The 19684-nt window shown below is 39.2% G+C and overlaps 1 protein-coding gene across 1 annotated transcript in view; it reads left to right on the top strand.

The window, feature by feature from the left end:
* Positions 1 to 19407, top strand: part of nrxn3a (neurexin 3a) — a gene marked incomplete at both ends in the record, with an annotated part of 140119 nt that extends 120712 nt beyond the window's left edge. The window contains 6 exon segments of the mRNA XM_079217335.1: positions 685 to 866; positions 2039 to 2210; positions 6860 to 7167; positions 7886 to 7976; positions 18469 to 18703; positions 18705 to 19407. Coding sequence (XP_079073461.1) covers positions 685 to 866; positions 2039 to 2210; positions 6860 to 7167; positions 7886 to 7976; positions 18469 to 18703; positions 18705 to 19407 — 1691 coding nt within the window.
* Between the last annotated feature and the right edge of the window lie 277 nt (positions 19408 to 19684).

The following is a 19684-nucleotide window of genomic DNA, read 5'->3' on the forward strand; positions in this document are numbered from 1 at the left end:
CGTTCCTGAATCAAACTGCTGCTGCTCCGCCTGAACCAGCGTTGGCAGCGGCTTCATTGAGACGCTGTTGTCGGACTACGGATAATATTATGAACCAAGACACCATGGAGTTTGATGTTCCGACATATGTGGAGTTAACACAAAAAGTATAAAGCAGAACTAGTGGTTATTTCCATGCTGGATGGCATAATCGGTATCGTTTTACGGAGATACGCAGTTCCTGGAGGAGTCAGTGAAATTCACCGAGCTGTGTGCGGCTACGGATGATGTTATGAACCCAAATACGAGGGCGTTTCATGTTCCGACATGTTTGGGACTTCCACAACAAGTATAAAGCAGAACTAGTGGTTATTTAATCCATGGTCGATAGCGGAAATGAAAGCTCCGTTGCTTGTCTCTCACAGAGACAAGCAACGGAGCTAAGCCACGCCCCCTTCGTGGGGCGATCTTTCGCGTCTGGCGTGAACACCCTTGTTTCACTCACGCGAGTAAACTGAAGCTGTAATCCGGTGTGAACGCGGCATTAGTGGTCTGACCAAATGCAAATGCATTTACCATTTGGCCTCCAGGTCCAAAATGCTTCAGGATGGTTGGACATTGAAAGTTTAACTATTGTTTATATTATTATAATAATATTATAATGCTTATTTAGCTGCTAATTTATTTTACTCCTACTCTGTTCAGCTGGGATGACGTACATATTTGGCAAAGGAGGAGGCCTCATTTCATTCAAGTGGCCAGCTAACGAGAGACCGAGTACCAGGACGGACAGGCTGACTGTTGGCTTCAGCTCCTCCCTGAAAGATGGCATCCTGGTCAGGATTGAAAGTGCGCCTGGTCTGGGGGACTATCTAATGCTGCACATTGTAAGTTATCACACTACTTGTCTCATTTTATGTTTGGTAGTGTCTCCGCTTTCCTTTGTTTTTTATTGTGTGCTGCAGGCGTCAGTTGACAGGATGCCAAAATGTTCGGCTGAAAAGGCTGAATGAATGGACTGAAAGGATGGGGTTTCACTGCCATATAATCTGAAATGCAGCAGAGACAAGTAGCTAAGGAAGAACAAAATGTTCTGAATTTACTTGAAATATATATATGTTTTTAAAATAAATAATTCATGAAAAATGTATTATAGCTCCTAGTAGTAATACCTAAATAGAACTGAAGGGAAAGTTACAGTAGTTTAGTTTACTAAAAATAAATATAGAAATAAATTACATTTGTTTAAGGGAATCACAAAACAGCTCTTCTTAATGTAGTTATGAACATCCTGCTTTTTGTTAAATGCATTTTTTAATAATCTGTCTTGTGACCTGGAGCCAGGGCTGGCCATAAGGGATATTGAGGAAATCCCTGGTAGGACGACAGGGTTGGGCTGGTCCAATACCGGCCCACCTCCATCACCAACCGGCCCTCCCTCTGACATCACCATATTCTATGCTTTACAGAACACGTTAAATTTACTCTAATACCTAAAGTGCATAATCACTGACATTTATACTACTCCTCGGGATCTGTACACACTCATATGACCTGCTATTTGCAGGTCAAGACAAACATCCACAACAGATTGCAAGGAGACACTCTTGCAGCCTGTACTTTCGATTACATGTTTACGTTACGGTTTACAGGTTACGCATGCGCAACTCGCCGATTCTTGCCAAAAGCTGACCTCGACATTGAGTGGACAACGCGCCGTGTATTGGGCAGCATGCTGTGTATTCAGTGGCCGGTCTGAGAGTAACTCCCGGGCCACTTTTTTCCTCCAGTCCCCCCCCGCCTAGCCCCCCGCCAGGTCACAAGACAATCACAGGGCTGACACATAGAGACAGGCAACCATTCACACCTATGGACAATTTAGGGTAATCAATTAACCTAAACTGGGGAACTTGGAGACTAACCACGATGACAACATGCAAACGCAATCCAATCTGAGAATCAAACCCCCGGACCTCCGGAGGCAACAGTGTCAGCCACCACACCATCGTTCAGCCCCAGCTGGAGTGATATGATGACTAATTGTGTTTTCTCATTTCAGCAACAAGGCAAAATTGGAGTGACATTCAACATTGGCACAGTGGATATCAGTGTTCAGGAGAGCAGTACCCCAGTGAATGATGGGAAGTATCATGTTGTTCGCTTCACCAGGAATGGTGGCAATGCTACACTGCAGGTGGATAACTGGTCGATCAATGAGCACTTTCCAACAGGTACAAAACTAAACAATCAATCTATATTTTATATCTTTACTGTAATTGTTGGCTATCCTAATTGTTAGCAAATCTCATACAATTAGTTTAAAATGAAAACCTACTGCTAGAAAAATAACAATTACTGTCAATATATGTGATATGTAATATATGATAAGACAATTGAGAAGGTCAATGGGTTACATCTGCTTCAAACAGAAGAGCAATTATCGGTTCAACTGCTTAGGTTTTCACTTTGTATGTAACTAGTGCTTCTAAACTTTTAAACAGTGCTTAATTAATTGGCTGTAACAGGATTCGTTACCTCCCCGAGTCTCCCCCAGCCCAAATGACACACGCAGACCTAGATGCTGTTTTGCAATGCCTTTATTGGGACCTACGTTCCTCGCCCCTCTCTAGCTCCTCCGTCCATCCTATGGCTTATATAGCAAAGACACACAACACACACAATCTGCTCTAGCTGAGGCCAATTAGGTCTCATCCCACACCTGTTCCCTGAGTCGCTTCTCCCCTCCTCCCTCTCCAGCTGAGCTAACCACGCCCCTGCCACCACATTGGCCCATGATGTAAGTCTATCTGTCGGTGCAGTATAAGACTGAGGGAGAAAAATACCTTAAAAAACCTGTCCATACAGGCTTATGTTCCTTCATATCCTCAACTTGTTTGGTACTCTTCTTTTTCTAAGCTATTCCACTCAGATTTGCAACTGTTTGAGGAGTTATTAGGGAATCTCTGAACTCTGTGGACGTCTGTTGGTTTCCAGCAGGAACTGCAATATCTATATTTTGTGGGTGAAGTATTCCTTTAACACTCTGGGGTCATTTTCACGATTTTACATAATTACAGGACAAAAACTATCACCACTATCAGACACATCTTGAAGTCATATACAACCTTTGTGGGGCTCAGTGCTGTGTGTGGATGTTTGGAAGTCGGAGGGAGACAGATAAGCTGCTCACTGTGACCTTGCTATATCAAATCCATTGTGGAAGGTTTTGTCATATTTTCATCATACTGACGAAAAGTGTCAGAGGTAAAGACATTGCAGTCGTTTGCCGTTATTTGCCTGTCCCAGCTGAAAACCCTCAAGTGGGTCTGACGCTCATGCCATATCCTCTTTTTATCAAGCTTCAAATACATGTCATCTCCTCATCTATTTTTTCTTTCTTTTCTTTCCTTTTCTTTCTTCTTACTCACTCCCCTGCTTTATCTTATACTTAATTTAATACCCATTGCACTGTTGTTGTCATTGAATGTTGATTGTTGTTTGTCTCGTCTAACGTCTCATGTCTAATGTATGCACCTTCCGCCTAGAAAAATTCCTCGTTTGTGTAAACATTCCTGGCAAATAAACGGTTTCTGATTCTGATATATATACAGTATATATATCATGTCGCATACCCCTCGGAAAGATAGTCCTGCACTTGACTGATGATTTCAAATGTATTGATAAATTCCCAAAACCAACGTCCCATGTCCCCATACAATATCTCTGTCCCGGGACCTCACATCGGATCAGGAAAAACTCCCCCAAAAAATTAGAAAAAAACAGTAGGCAGTCTGTGTGTGCAGAGCTACAAGCCGCATGTTCAATGCTGGCTCCAGGTGGAGAAGACGCAGCTGTGACGGGATGGTCCACAGCCAGAGTGGGGTCCAAGCAGTGTGGAGTTATGACTGCAGGAGCATTGGCGGGATGGACCATAGCCTTATCCAGCAAGATTGTGTAACTGCGCACCACTTCTGCCCTCGACGGTTGTTTCAATAGATTGGCTCAATTTAAGCACAAAATTCTGACAATGCTGGATTTTTCTCCCTGTTCTGCACTCAGCAAACCTTTGCACTGTTGGCAGGGGCCACACACATCAGCAGTAGAGCTGCCCATCACCTAATTCTGAATATTGATAGACTGGTAGTGAAGCTTTACCACTCTGCAGCAAGAGTCTCTAGGCTGGCAAACACCAATGCCTTTTCACTGTGATCCAGGGTGCAAGTGCACAGGATAAGGTATTTGGTAATTCATTGGCACAACGTACCATAAGGCATATTTGGTTGAACCAGTCTTGGTTGGTAAAAGGCCATAACAGTCCTAGTGAGCTGTTTGGGCCTGCAGGAGAAGTTGCACTGGATGAGGCTCAAAAGGCCAGGGTGCAGTGCCCCAAGTAGGTGTGGAAGCCTTCCCCATTGTTTCATGGAACCGGGCTCTTCGTGTGGAAGGTGTTTGGAGACTGGTGCAGGGCTAAGGGGGAGGACCCCTCAATTTTTCACATCTCTATGATCCTGTTGATTATTCAGCATGTATTTACCCAGGACGAGCCTACCTAGCAGCAATTTCTACTGCATTAGATCTTCAAGTTGTTTACAGGGCACTATGTCTGCTCTCTTTTTGAGCGTCTGTCTATTTTTGGTGTGTGGTATCTCTATTAGATTAATGTTGGCTGTTGCTTCAGCCAAGCGAGTGAGTGAGCTGGGTGCTAGGGGTTGCATTGTCTCTCTGGTTTGGGGACAGGCACTAAGTGGTCCATGTCCTACCAATATCCTTTCAGCATATGTTTCCGGCAAGGAAGGTTGTCTCCAGATATCAGATTTAAAGTTTTCCATTAAATACACAAGGGATAATAGCTATATACATTTGACATTACTCAAGAGCACATTTAAACTAAAAATGAAGTACAACATGTCAATGCATGACAACTTTTATATCGTGAGATTGAACACACACACACACACACACACTGCCAAATCCTAAATTAACTATTGTGTAGCATTGCAGTGGAAGTTGTCAAGTTCAACTTTTTTTGCTGTATCAACCAAGGGTATGATGTAAAACAATTTGATTTTGTTTGGAATGGTGAACTATGAAAATGTTGTCTGCTTCATGTATTTAATAATACTATAGTTATTGTTGTATTATTTTCTATCTGTTTTGTTAACAAATAGGGAGAAATTAGTTATACTGTAACTAAAACAAGTTTAATTAGCTAAAATAATTTAAACATATTGTAAATATTAGAGGGAAAGTGATATTTGCTCACAGTGACGTGGTGGTGATGATCAATAAAAGTCTTTATAAATGTCTTTTAAACTTTAAAGGGAACAGTGACATTGAACGCTATCAAATGGCCAATAAGAAAATTCCTTTCAAATACGCCAGACCAGTAGAAGAGTGGCTGCAAGAGAAAGGTAATTTCAAACAAAAGTGTTTCTATGCTTATGTGTGTTCACTATACTGATATGATGTGAAAAACCTCATCCGCATTATAATGAAAAGAATACATTCAGCTTTTTAGATATTAGATTTAAGTTTGTTCTGTGATACAAACTTCAACCCAGATGATACCACATTAATGCAGGTCATAAGATATTCATACAACCTTTCCTTTGAAGTTGTCAGACCAAAATCATGCTTTCCATTATTAACGGTACCATTAAACTGAGCTAGCATGAACATAAATGAAAACACATGCATGCTTCTACATATGGATCTTCATGTGGGCTAAAACTACCTATGGAACTAAATAACTGTAAAACCAATAACTAGTAAAAAAAAATAATCCTATATATTAAAAATGAATTCAGTATAGTAATAAATTAAGAAGAAATCTTGCAGTATTATGAAATGTTTTCAAAAATATTTGTGTAGCTCCCGGCATGGCTGTAGACTCTGAGGGTTCTATTGTTATTGTGCAAGTGCAACAACCAGCGCAAAGTCTGTGAGCATCTAAAAAGACCGTTTGTGGCATCAAGCAGTGAGGTTGCCGATTTCAACTAAATACATCCCTACTTACTCCGCCGGGAAGAACCAATAGTGGCCTTCAGGGAACGTAAACTTGTGAAAGGCAAGTGGAACATGGCAGCTGTCATGGAAAAAAGGACCCATTCCCTATATAGATATGAAGGACCTATTTTAAGCTAAGGAAAACAAGTTTCTTAGCTTCAGGTGAATATTGCACTGATGAAAAATTAAAATAAATAAATATTATATTCCAACTACATACCTAAATCTGACACACTGGTCCTTTAAAGCTTACTTGCTGTTTTGTTAATGTGTGTCCATCAGTGCCAAGTGCAACAAGGCTGTGCGTGGTGATTGATAAATATGCTCTCAGCCAATCACATCACTGATCTTATAGCTCGAATACATCTAAGCCAACAGTATGACAAGAATGACTCAAAAAAAGGAGAGATGCTTTCAGGAAATCCTATGGGTGTCTTGATGGAGCTTTAAACCAGATGCAGATGACAGATTGTGCAAACACAGTAGAAATAATAACTTAACATTAATATGTGGAAGCCGTTTATATGGTTGCATCAATTTGATTAATCAACATGTCTGTCCTGATGCATTCAGACAGCTGCAGGGATTGAAGCAGCTTTAGACAACCCCATATTAGTTTATAGATCTATGTAGACTGCTTTGACCACAGAACATGTTAGTTGATGCAGATGTTAAAACATCTACTGGTTAGAGTGTTTAATTTATTTTATGTATTCACATTTTAAGCATCATTTCATTGTTTACTGAAAGTATTGAATTTGCACTTGTTAATACAATCACAACATTGTCAGCAGAGTGTTATTGCACCAGAAATAAATTATTCTCAGTTGCTTTTCTCTGTTGAAAAGATCTTACATCTGGATGTCTCTTCTAGGACGGCAGCTAACAATTTTCAACACTCAAGCAACAGTCGCAATTGGTGGTAGTGATCATGGCCGGCCCTTCCAGGGTCAACTGTCTGGCCTTTATTACAATGGCCTCAAAGTGTTGAACATGGCTGCTGGGGGCAACCCCAACATCAAGATCAATGGAAGTGTGAGGTTGGTAGGGGATGTGCCCAGTGTAGCAGGCTCAGCCAGGACCAAAGCCATGTCTCCAGAGATGTCCACTACTTTCATTGAGACCACTACCATGATGTCCACCACTACCACACGGAAACACAGATCCTCCTCAACTGTACAGGTAAGGATCGACTTCTATAATAACTGTACATAAAAGGAACAGGTGACGTACTCATTATCCACTGAAGAAATAACTACATCAATAATGAATGCAACCCAAGGGCTGAAAAAATATATACTCATGTATGTAGGACATGTAATACATATTTACTCAATTCAATTAATTATCAGAAACCCGACAGACGCATGTGGTTTGTGTTCATTCTTATTAGTGCTACATATGCAATCTAATATGGCAGTAGGAATGTTTGAGTTGCCTGCTTGAAGTTGATTGGAGAATGGTGAAAAGGCAATCAGGACTGTCATGTCCCAACCAAATAAAGTGTGCAGGAAAGACATTGATCGATTGAATACTAGAAACAGACATCAGCTGTTTGTGAAAATCAGATCAAAACCACTGACGACATCCACTGGGAGGAGGTCAAAAGTTATCGAAAAACTAGCATACGATCATGAAGGACATTCTACCATCTCCACCATTCTATGACCACCTGTTGTCATGTGACCAGTACTTAGATAACTCTGTCAACATAACAAGAGTGAGACTGCGAGACACAGATGAGTTAAGATACTAGTGTTTCCAAGGTCAAATGAACTTTCTTGCTCACGTTCTAACTCCTGTTGTGTACTTTCCTCGTCTTTTTGTGTCTTCTTTGTTATTTGCTGGTGGCTATTTTTGGTATCTCTGCGGGGCTGTGACCTCTGACGACCACATTCAGCCCATGAAGCATACAACAGAAGACATTGTGTCATCTGCAGAGTGTTCGAGTGATGACGAAGATCTGGAGGAGTGTGAAACTAGCCATGCAGGTGGGTGGGCTAGGTTAGTTTGCATTTGCTTGCTTTTTATGTGCTTTCACTCATCTGCACCAGAGGATCACAGTATCCTCAAAGCATCACACCCATGGTTAAACAAAGTGTAACTTCATAAAACAGCCAATGTTGGAACAGTACACATAGCTGCACTCCACATTACCCAATACAAGGAAAGCCTAGTTATAAAATGCAAGTTCAAATTCAAATTGCAAAAAAAGTATTAAACTGATGAATCAGTCATAGAAAATGTTTATTTAGATTCTCAAACCAAGAAAGCCATTAATAGCAGGAGCTACACTTGCACATGGGGTCTTCTATAGTGGTTAACATGGTCACTAACATGCATACAAATTGTGCCTGCTGAGAGGAATAACAAGGGTTACAAATATGCAAAATTTGTATGAGGGTGAATCATGTTCTCTGCACTGATGCTGCAAAATGTAGTCTATCATGTTTGAGTCCATTGCTCCTGCCATTCACAGCTCTACTGATTTCATTTTGAAACAATACATGTCAACAGTCCTTCATTTTCAATTTGTTTTCAACTAAAATGCAAAGTGTCGTACTATAGACTACGGTGATGTTTTATTTTCATTTGTGTTTTTCCATATTGGCTTACTTTGGTACATGTAATAGAAAATAGATATCATTGAATTTCTGTGTATTCTGTCAGTTTTTCCTTTTTTTGGGTCATACCTTTGCTTTTAGGTGTACTCGTTATTCTGTCTTTTTTGTATCAAAATATAAACATTCTGAAAGCTTTGGGATAGCTTAGAGAATCAGTTTGAAAGAATTTGGGAATTTCCATATTTTAGTGACATGGATTTCGTTGGATGCAGCAAACAGTCATTTTGACACTTCCATACTGAATAGTCAAACTGTCACACACCTTATGGAGAGTTTTTAGTTTGAGCATTTTCATAACAAGATTTAGGTCTAGTTATAGCCCATTTAAAACAATACAACATAACCTTTCAACTATAGTGCTCATTGTAATGCCCTCTAAAGTAATTGAATTCATGATATCCACCCAGACAGCTGTTGGGTTTGAAGAGCATGTCAGCTTCAGTATGCAGGTGTTGGATGTTGGGATAAAGACCTTCCTGCTACAGCACTGACACACACTCCACCCCTCTGTTACTTACACCTTTTATAAATACACTAAGGAAAAATATACAAATTAAAACAGTAAAAGACTCCCAATGACAAACCTGCTTAAAATACATCAGGCAAACCATGGTTATTATTATTAATAATAATTATTATTAATAATAACCAAACAACCAGACTTTTATATCTGAATATAAAATCCAGGTGAGCTATTTTGCAAATAAATAGCTGGTTGAAATTGAGATTGGGTGAGTTGTGATCCATGACATTTAATAAGAAAATAAGTATTTTGCTTTCAAGCATAAACACCAGATTGTGGAATATATTTGTAGTCAAAAACCTAATGGTAACATTCAGAAACACGATTGCTGAGGATTTTAGTGGGTCTTCCCTTTTTGAAGGTCATTCCCAATTTGTTTCAAAGAGTGTTAAAGGTTGTTAAATGGGCTTAACACTCTGCTGTGTAGCCTGAGTTCACAGGAATTTGTGAAGAAAGAAAACACAGGGCCCCAGTCATCCATGTGTTTACACAGAAATTCACACCATTCTAACCCTAACATCACTTTGACGTTGACTGCATGCTTTTAATTCAAATTTCCTTTGGTGTATTATTTTGGGAGTAAATGCTATTTCCTGTTTTGTTATGTCTATTCTAAATTGTGTTATCGAGACATCATTCTCTTCTATTCGCCAATCATCCAAAAACACACAGTTGTATTTTGGCCTCATCATGTGTGGCATGATGTTTTGGTGAGTGATAATTGTTTCCGCATATATTCGGGAGTTTCATGTGGCTTTTAATGAAAACCTCCCTATTTAATTTTTCAAAGCAAATAAAAAGGCAAAAAAAGTAATCTTTTTTTACCATACACGTTTTCATCTTTAACAGGAACAGTTACTTGTGTAACTGATATTTTTTTGTATACTTTTGTACGCTTTTCCTCTTCCAGTGTCCTTCCCCTGCCAACTCCCTCCGATTGCTATTCTGCATTTTAACCTATTTTAGCAGATGGCTTAATTAGTTGCTGTTTTTTCCACAAGTTCTAATATTTTCCACCTTAATATTTCTCTGCTGGATCATTTATTTGCATGCTATTTGATTGAACCTTGACTCCGTGCCCCCATATTTAGACTAACTTTTTGCATTCATGTTTAAGTTGAAAACCAATGAATGTGGCCTATATTACCCCATTATTTGGTCAGTGTGGCTGTTGTGTGTCTGGTTTATCTGGAGAAGTTATCAAGTCATTCTGTTCTCTGTTGTGTACTCCTTTCCTTTCAATGAATTGCATAAGATGGCAGTTAGGGAAGGTTCTTGATTACCTAATACTGTAAACTGGTTTGATATTTTTTCGTGCAGACCATAGATTCCGACAATTCAACATACAATATGAGTATGGCACAAAAACACCCCATGGCCAACGATAGATTAATACATTTGTTCCTACTAATGTCCAGGTTAATGCCTTAAAGCTGCAAGGGTCACTCATAAACCTTACAACCATATATGAAAATGCAATACTGTTTTAAAATACAGTGGCAAATGAAAGGTGAGACTATTGTCTAGCCGAGCCCTTAGACCCACCAGTTTATAGCTGGTTTAGATTGTGTTCACTAAAGCAGCTAATTCTTAAAAGCACATCCACAATTCTCAAAGATCTCTGACCATACTGGCAAGCTCAAAACATCTGGTCAGGGTTGAGACACGGCCCTTTTTCCACTCAATTAAATAGTGACAAGAATGGTGGCAATACACACAATTGTGAAGGCTGTAGGGGTCTCACACAAGGTGCCATAGAAAGAAGAACTCGTGGAAACAAGAGCCAATGTCCGCTCTGTGGCAGCTGAAGGGGTTGGCTCTCTAATAGAGTCAGCATGTGCCAATTATAAGATGAAGCCTAACATTGAATATGAATTAGATGGGATGGTGTTGTGGCCTGTAATATGTGTAAGATCCATTATAATCAAAGCAAAAACATGATGCCTGAATCACATAAACAGGCATGTTAAAGACAATGGTTGATCACATGGAATGGAGAGCAGCCAACGGAATACCCCTCTTTTCATGTGCATATGTCCATGCAGATGCATTGATATGAAGTATTAGCTTTGTACATTAGCTTATAGAAATGGCTTTTTCTAAGCTAACAAAAACACAATGATTCTTAGTTTCAGGTCATTATTGAAAACATAATTATGAATATTATATTTCATTTCCATTAACCTCACTAAATCCAACACTTTTCCTTTAGGGGACAATGTAACAGAGTTTTCCTCTTTTGTCGTAGCACATGCTAATGGTCCAATTGATAAACAGGTGCAAATTAAAATCAGCAAAAGTTGGCAAATGACCCGCCTCATATCAGCACTGAGGTGACCATGTAGAACGGAAATTAAAAAAAGATTTTAAAAAGTGGGCAGAATACCCAACGAATCTGTTTTGGATCAGGAGGCTGCTGGGCTAAAGACCAGTTTAACCCGATTTACTTCTTGTTGCCGTGTCTGTGAATGACATCAATACATGTTTGATAACCAATTTATATTTTTTTTAAGTGTCAAAAACAAAACATCCTTGAAACCTTTATTAAACCAGATACATAATGTGGCTGCAAAAAACCTGTAATCTCTAACTTTCAGATGGATTTGAATGAGGACATTTCCTGTACAGTGTCATCAGATTCGGGAGACCGATCCTTTTGTTGTGTTTAAACTCATCCCTTCCCTTAACAGGAAGGGTGCAGACAGCAGCTACCTCACTACTCATATTTTTGCTCCACCCTGGGCGCTGAAAAGTAAAACTAGGATCCACGCATCACACCCTGCGTGCTACTCTTGAGAAAAAAGATAAAGAGACAGAGCGAGGGTTTCTCTTTGAGAAAGAATGTTAAGTGATGCACATCTTTATTGGAGGAATATCAATAATACATCTTTGATGTAGCTATATAGCTGTTTTCTGTTCACAATTTGAGCGCAGATATCAGTGAAATGTGTTAAAATATGTGTGAGAAATTATGTCAGATTCAATTAAGATTTAAAAAACTGGAATCTGTTTGTTTTGGATAGAAAGCCCATCCTGAGGAAATGTATCTTCACACTTCAGCTGATCACTCTGACCCGTACTCACTTATATTTCTCATATGTCAGCCTCAATGCTCCATGCTGATTACTAATATATTCAAAATTATTAACAATGAATAATTCTAGTTATTGAGAAGGCACTATCTTAACTATATATATTTGTTTAAAGAGATGAAGCACTATGGTAAATGTACAAGTTAAGAGATCAAATAAATGACGTTAAATCTAAAGTGTAATAGTTCCCATTAAAGCAGTTTTACCCAAACATGTTTACACCATCATGCTTTGGGACCGGTTGGTCTCCATTATTTTCCCTTGAGCACAGACTAGTCAGAAATATGCCATCTTATGGAATTCCTCTCTGATTCTTTTTACCGACATGGAAAAACCATGTGGGTTGCCTGAGGTAAAGTATTGAATCATATGTCAAAAGACACTATGGGCTTAAAGCTGGTACCCGTCATATTTTTTGGTCAAGCGTTTATACATCCTTCGGAGTGGTGTAAACATACAAGCAGTGGCCCCGTTTTCACAATAGGTGTGTTAGTTTGAGTTTTAACCTGACTCAAACACCGCTGATGCTTCACACTGGATAACCTTTGTAAGTTTTCTTCAACACACGAATGTCAGGAAACGTCGGCCCCTGTTTTGGTGTAAGTAAATGAGCACAGGAATATGTGCACAATTTACCACACAATCCAATACATGCAAATCAAATACCCCTTTCTCTCTACCTGCCTTGGTAAAAGTAATGTGCAGTGTCAAGTTGTACTTAGTGAGCATTAGTACACAAAATAAATACACCTACATTTCAAACTCTGTTGGATTTCAACTCAAAGCTTGGGTCGGTAATGTTGGAGGAACCAGCAGGATTGCGAAAGATTTTTAAAATAATCCAACCTGAAAAATCCCAGCCCAGTGTTGCCAACTATGAAGTTAGCTATGAAGGTAGCTAACAGCACTAGCGCTATAAATGGCTAAATATAGTCAAGTGTCAAGTAACCAACACTGACAGTCTGACTCCTCAAGTCTTCCTTCATTGCCCCTCCCCAAAGCGATCATGATGAAGGAAAACAACCAACATGGCTGCTTTAGTACTCACAGATGTTAAGCTAGCATCTGGTGGAATACCGTCTGGTGAACCGTTTCATTTGAAACAAATTTAATTCATTAATTAACTCATTTTAGGTTTTCATTTATAAGAGAATTACAACAAATATAACTAGGATTTATAAAAGACATTACCAGAGGTGAAAGTAGGCCAGTACGGTCCGGTACTCCGGACCATTCAAAGATTCAGTGTCAATACGCAATACCTGGAAGAGGGGACATGGTGAAATTGGGCATTTGTGCTGCATTCCTGAAGTTTTGGAATACTTGCAAAAATGCATAAGTTCACCAGTATCTAATTTCATTTATTGGAACAAGCTATCAGTGTTGCCAAGTTGGAGACTTTCTCGCTATATCTGGCAACTTTCCAAACCCTCTTGGAGACTTTTTTTGTGAAAAGCGACTAGCGACAAATCTAGTTGGCAACTGCAAGCTATGTTTTGGAAGGTTAAGACAGACTTCAAGTTTACACACAAACTGCAGCTTTGACAACATGCACAATGTTGTGGATCAGCTTTAAGCCTTTTCTTTTGACTCTTTACTTACTTGAATCGCGAATAAATTGCATTTCATATACCGTACATAACAAAATATTGTGAATATGCGTTTTGTGGTTTCATTTCGTCCCTCTTCCCCAATGCTCTTTGGTTAAATTTGAGCTTTGTCCCAATTGCATACTACACTCCAGTAACCAGTTTTTGTATTTCATTTTTTCACTTATTTATTTTCGGGGGGGTCACGCTGGAAAAGTGGCAAATGATGTATACTCAAACATGTCAGTTTGCATACAGAATCCCCTTGATGTTGAGTGTGGTGATGCACATGGCAATGCAATGCACAACAGAAATAGAGAAGATGCTTTCCAAAGTTGCACTTTGACTGACGTCTGTCTGCACACATGTTGTTTCATGAGTATCACGTGTTGTTTCTTGCCAGTACAAACTGTTAAATCCACTTGATTCACTATTCCTTCATAGTAAGGGATTGGGACACAGTGTCCGTCTCCTATTTCTCTAACATTGGTCAGTCTTACCTGCTCCCAGTTTGCTGTGTCGTTTCTTTTCTACTTTCCCTAAATGCAACTTACTTTAAGCATGCATCAACATCCTGCAGTACAACTAAAACAAAACCAAAGAATACTAATAACCCACTCTCAGCTGTGATGTACCAGACCGCACGGCCGGTTCATGTGTAAAGACTAACATTCGGAATCGATTCGTCACGGAGCACATGAGAGGAGCCCGTCTCTCAACAGTGTCTGTTTTATATTGTGTGCATCTGGTTGTAGTGTGTGCACAATTTTGGCTATGTTCTTTCATCTTAACATTTTTCATTTGACAATTTTAACTGGTCATATTTTGGGGGGTATTGATCCAATTGATCACTGGTATTTTGGTTCTGATTATGGTTTTTGGCTTATTATGTATGTTTGGTTTGTTTTATTGTCAATCAGATAATATTTAAATCAGTGTGAAATATATTTTTTAATTTGGAACTACTTCAGTGACTAACTTGTGTGTTTTATTCCCTACAGTATGATTTCCTGGCACATTTTGAATTCCAAAAGTATTAGTTCAAATCAACAACAGTTGCTCGATCAACTTAACTTCACGCATTTTTAAACAGATCCAAAAGCCCACAAGTCAGTACGTGGAGCAGTTCCCGATCCTCTTCTCCCATAGCTTTGTCTGATTTTCTAAAAATCTATTTTGACAAAACAAATTAATCTTTGTTGAATAATATTTTGACTGTAAGACAAAAAACAAATGAATTGCATGGCTAAGAAGTTGCAGTTTAGGGTTTGTCAGACTTGTCAGTGTTAGAGTTCTTCTGTTCTTTTCTGTAGATGGGCATGTATATTGCTCATTGTCTGTATATCCCCATCCCTTCCTTACAGCCAAAAGCTCTAATGCCGCCCGACCGCTTCGTACTGCCTTTACATGGACATGGCACCTGACTTACACTGTCACCCTCATCACCCTCATATCCTCTGTAGTATGTTCATAGGCCCACCCCCTCTTCACCTTCTCCCTTGTCTTTTGAGATATTAAAGTATAATGTCATCCAACCATTTACATTAAAGATCAAATTACAATTAAAGCAAAAACTGTAACATGAATAGGTTTTAGATACTATTGAAGTCTATTGCAATGAAAAAAATGTAGATACACATTTTTTGTAAAAGAAAAAACTAAAACAAACTATTTACCAGGAAAAAACAAAACATAAAAAACAGAATTATGGTGTTTATTTTTTATGTTATGTGTTGTGGATGTATGTGTTGTTGCCTCCCTGTACCGTCATGTTTAAGATAGAACACAATCTACAATGGATAGAAATGATCTTTAACGGTACCAAGTGGCTATCCAACATTCTTACACAACCTTTCCTTTGTAAAACCTTTTCTTCATGCCTAAATCATGTGGGCAATTTGCTGATGTAAGTTGACAATACACAGTACGTATGTTTACACTCTCTTTGAATTGTTTTTTCAAGATGCAGTCTGTAAAATAGTGCAGCGCCTCACACTTTGTGTTCCTGTGTTCCTCACACCAAAGGAAAACTGACTAATGACTGTAGGAGGTGCTACATGTAACAATCTGGCCAATTGCACACCACTAAATGATTTAAAGCTCAAGGAAACACCTATCATTTGGAAATAGGTCGGTGCTGACGGTTACTGGTGCCTAAGTATGGATTACTCCTCCTCACCGGGCTTCTGAAGATATTGGATTTCTATGCATTTAACTCATTTCTCTACTATTTAGTTGCTCATTCTTCTAAGTATCTCCCTTATATTCCAAATAAAAAAACACATGGTACAATCCTATGGCATAGGTTGACCCACTATTCATTGAGTAATACTTATATATGTACTTCCACCTACCCACTACAGCAAATGTTAAAAGTATCTAAAAGATTACAAACTGCATCTCCAATCCCGTGAATATTGAGAACTGAATGCATCTTTAAAAGTTTGAAATGGTAGAATAACATGGCCTTGATCGACAGAGTGTTGCGCTTGTGAATGCATTGGTGTTTGTGATAGTTGATGAGTTACTTAACAGTTTGCTTTAAGTATATGCAATATGCATCAAAGATTCAGTATGCATATGCTTGATGGCAGATATTTTTCATGGCAAAGGCACTCTGAATGTTCCCTCCAATAATACCTGCTTGAGATCATATTTCCATGAAGAATAAATATAACTTTTTTGAACTTCTTCTTAAAAATAAGGAGTGCCCATGTCACCAGAACATCTACTTTTTTCCTAAATGTGCTATTTAGTATTGAAGGTAATGCAAATAGAGAAAAAACATGTATTTATATTTCAAAACTGATGTTCAACACTTTATAAAGAATCTGCAAAGACAGCACATAGAGAAACATACCGAGCAACATTCCTACAGTGTAAGACATGTGGGGATTCAAAGCCTTGCTGTTGCATCCTGTTTTTAACAAATACAGAACGTGAGACTTCATTGTTTCACAAGCAGCAGTATACAATTTACAGTCCACAGCAAATTATTGAAAAAAAGGTGCATGTTCCAATAACGTTGTCTGACACATATAGCTTGACGTTTGCTAGCGGTTAGTTGATCCAAGTACCAACCGATACTGTTGTATTGTGTACAGCTGTTTAACTTACTGGATGATGGATTATAGTGAGGAAATAATGCGTCTAGTTCAACAGAAAGTGATCTGGTGACCAAACAGTACAACAAATAGAAGTCACTTTACAGCTAACAGTCGCTGTTAATGTGTCAGATTTATAAAGTATTGATTTGACTTCCCACATTATATACTACAGTTGGAAATAATCTTTCTGATTTTATATTTTACACTCATCAGTGCCTTTTTGTATTGTAGTATAAGGTAAGAGCATGTATGTATTACATATATTTAATACATACATGCAATTTTGTAACATAATTAATACATCCAGGGGACCTGGTCCCCTAAGCCTCACTGCAGAATGATGGCGGATGAAGGTACATGACATCCTTCACTCAGGCTAGTATTTCACAAAGCGGGAGCTTTCAGGTGACTTTGCTCTGCCATCGATTAAGTTTAAACTGAAAGCCGTTCTAGTTCGACAGCATTTTCTTGGTCACAGAGCTGCTCGTACGACAACATCATTGTCACTTGTTGAATAAAAAGCAAACTAAAAGCAATGGAGAAGAAAGATAAACATTTTGATGGCAGACAGCATAATGACACTTCCATGATCTAAAATGCATACATTTCTTAGTAGTGAATTTTCGGTCATGATGTGCAAACTTTCTGATATTTAGTTTCCACAAATGGTTTGCACACGGCAATAACGGCGGATTACTTTATGTAATTATTTGTCATATATTATAACAAATAGTCTGGAAAATGCATCCAAACAGTCGTGATTAACCAGACTGTTCTCTTGAACACTTAATTTGGTTCTTACAAACTGTTCCATCTTCACTGTTCAACAAACAAACTGGATGTTTGTATTTTCTCATTGAAAGTTGACTTTAAGATTAAGAACATTTTACCTCCAGAACAGCTCTGCATCTGAGAACTGCTTGTTGAACTATAACGACAATTTTCTGTCAATAAAGCAATAGGTTTAAGATGATTGGAGAACCATTGCCATTTCTATTATGATAGCAATCTGCAGTTTGGATAGTATTATCTTACCTTTATTTGATCTGGGTTGATTTAACTGCATTTGTGCTGATGTGAAAGTATTTTGATAATATAAGTTTTCCTCATTCAATAAATGGAGGAATAAAGGGATGAGAATAACTATACTACATTTTGAATGTAACTACTCTGCTGAATACTTTTTCAGAATTAATTTTGTACTGTAGCAAATACAGTGTATCAGTTTACAGTTGAATATTGTACTTTCCCTTCAAAGTTTGTGAAAGGATATTTAGTAAAGTCAAATTATACTTGAATTGAAAGTAAATTTAACTTTTCTGGCTCATCCCCTTAAGCCTTTTAAAATATATAATATATGCCAATTTGACTTTCTTTTTTGTAGATTTTGCAGTCTTAAATTTATATAACAAATGTATTTCCATTTATTTGGCTTTGGTTGTTACCTGTTTGTTTTTAGTATTGTCTCGATTTGTTTATTTTAGTGTATTTCATAAAATCCCCATGCCGGCCTCTAACATGACTCCCTGTCTGTCTCCAACCCAGGAGCTGAGTTAGTCATCCCAGTACTTCAGGATCCATTAGTGCACCCCTCTGTAGCTCCTCGTGCACCCTTCATTCCCCCTCCCTCAACACACCACTCACTCCTCACCATTGTTGAGACCACCAAAGAGTCCCTGTCCAAGGCCACTGAGGCGGGGGTACCTTGCTTGTCGAACCGAGGCAGCGATGATTGTGATGATGATGGCTTGGTGATATCGGGGTATGGCTCTGGGGAAGCGTTCTAACCTGCCCCCTACTGATGATGAAGATTTTTACACGACCTTCTCCTTGGTAACAGATAAGACCTCGTCCACGTCAGGCTTTGAAGGTGGCTACAAAGCTCACGCACCCAAGACTTTTAGACCTAACAAACCTTCAATCCCAATCTCCAGACGCGTTAGGACTACCACTACCGCCATACTACTAACCGCCGACCAGAGCCGCACCACCGCCACCTCTGCCTCCACCGCACCCCTCAACAATGCTCCGGCCAAACAGCCGGGTGGCAAAATGAATATCCGCGAGCTAAAACCCCAGCCCGACCTAGTGTTGCTTCCATTGCCCACATCCTTTGAGGTAGACAGCACCAAGCTGAGGGGCCCATTAATAACCTCCCCAATGTTCCGTAATATACCCACAGCACCCCCCACAGAGCCGGGCGTCAGGCGAGTTCCAGGGCCCTCGGAAGTGGTCCGTGAATCTAGCAGCACCACCGGGATGGTCATCGGAATAGTGGCGGCCGCTGCCCTGTGCATCCTCATCCTTCTGTATGCCATGTATAAGTACAGGAACAGGGATGAAGGCTCCTACCAGGTGGACGAGAGCAGGAACTACATAACCAACTCAGCTGTGCAGAGCAATGGCGCTGTCATGAAGGACAAACAACAGAGCTTGAAAGGCAGCAACAAGAAACAGAAAAATAAGGATAAGGAGTACTATGTGTGACTGAGACTTTTCTGAGAGAGTGAAGAAAGAAAGCACTAACAGAACATTTACTTAGCAGTTTCCTTGCAAGGAGCTATGACAAATGATGGTATAACATGGAACTTGAATAATCGTATACTGTGCTGAGTAGTTGAAATGATGATATGTACTGTAATATAAAGCACACTTACTATTGTAAGCATAACGACAAGGCTAAATAGCAACTTTAGAGACCTTACTCTTCTCTCTGGTCCGATACGTTATCAGTATAGAAATATTTCACAGCTACATCATTCTC

Source organism: Taurulus bubalis, assembly GCF_910589615.1.
Source record: "Taurulus bubalis genome assembly, chromosome: 1".
NCBI classification, from domain to species: Eukaryota; Metazoa; Chordata; class Actinopteri; order Perciformes; family Cottidae; genus Taurulus; species Taurulus bubalis.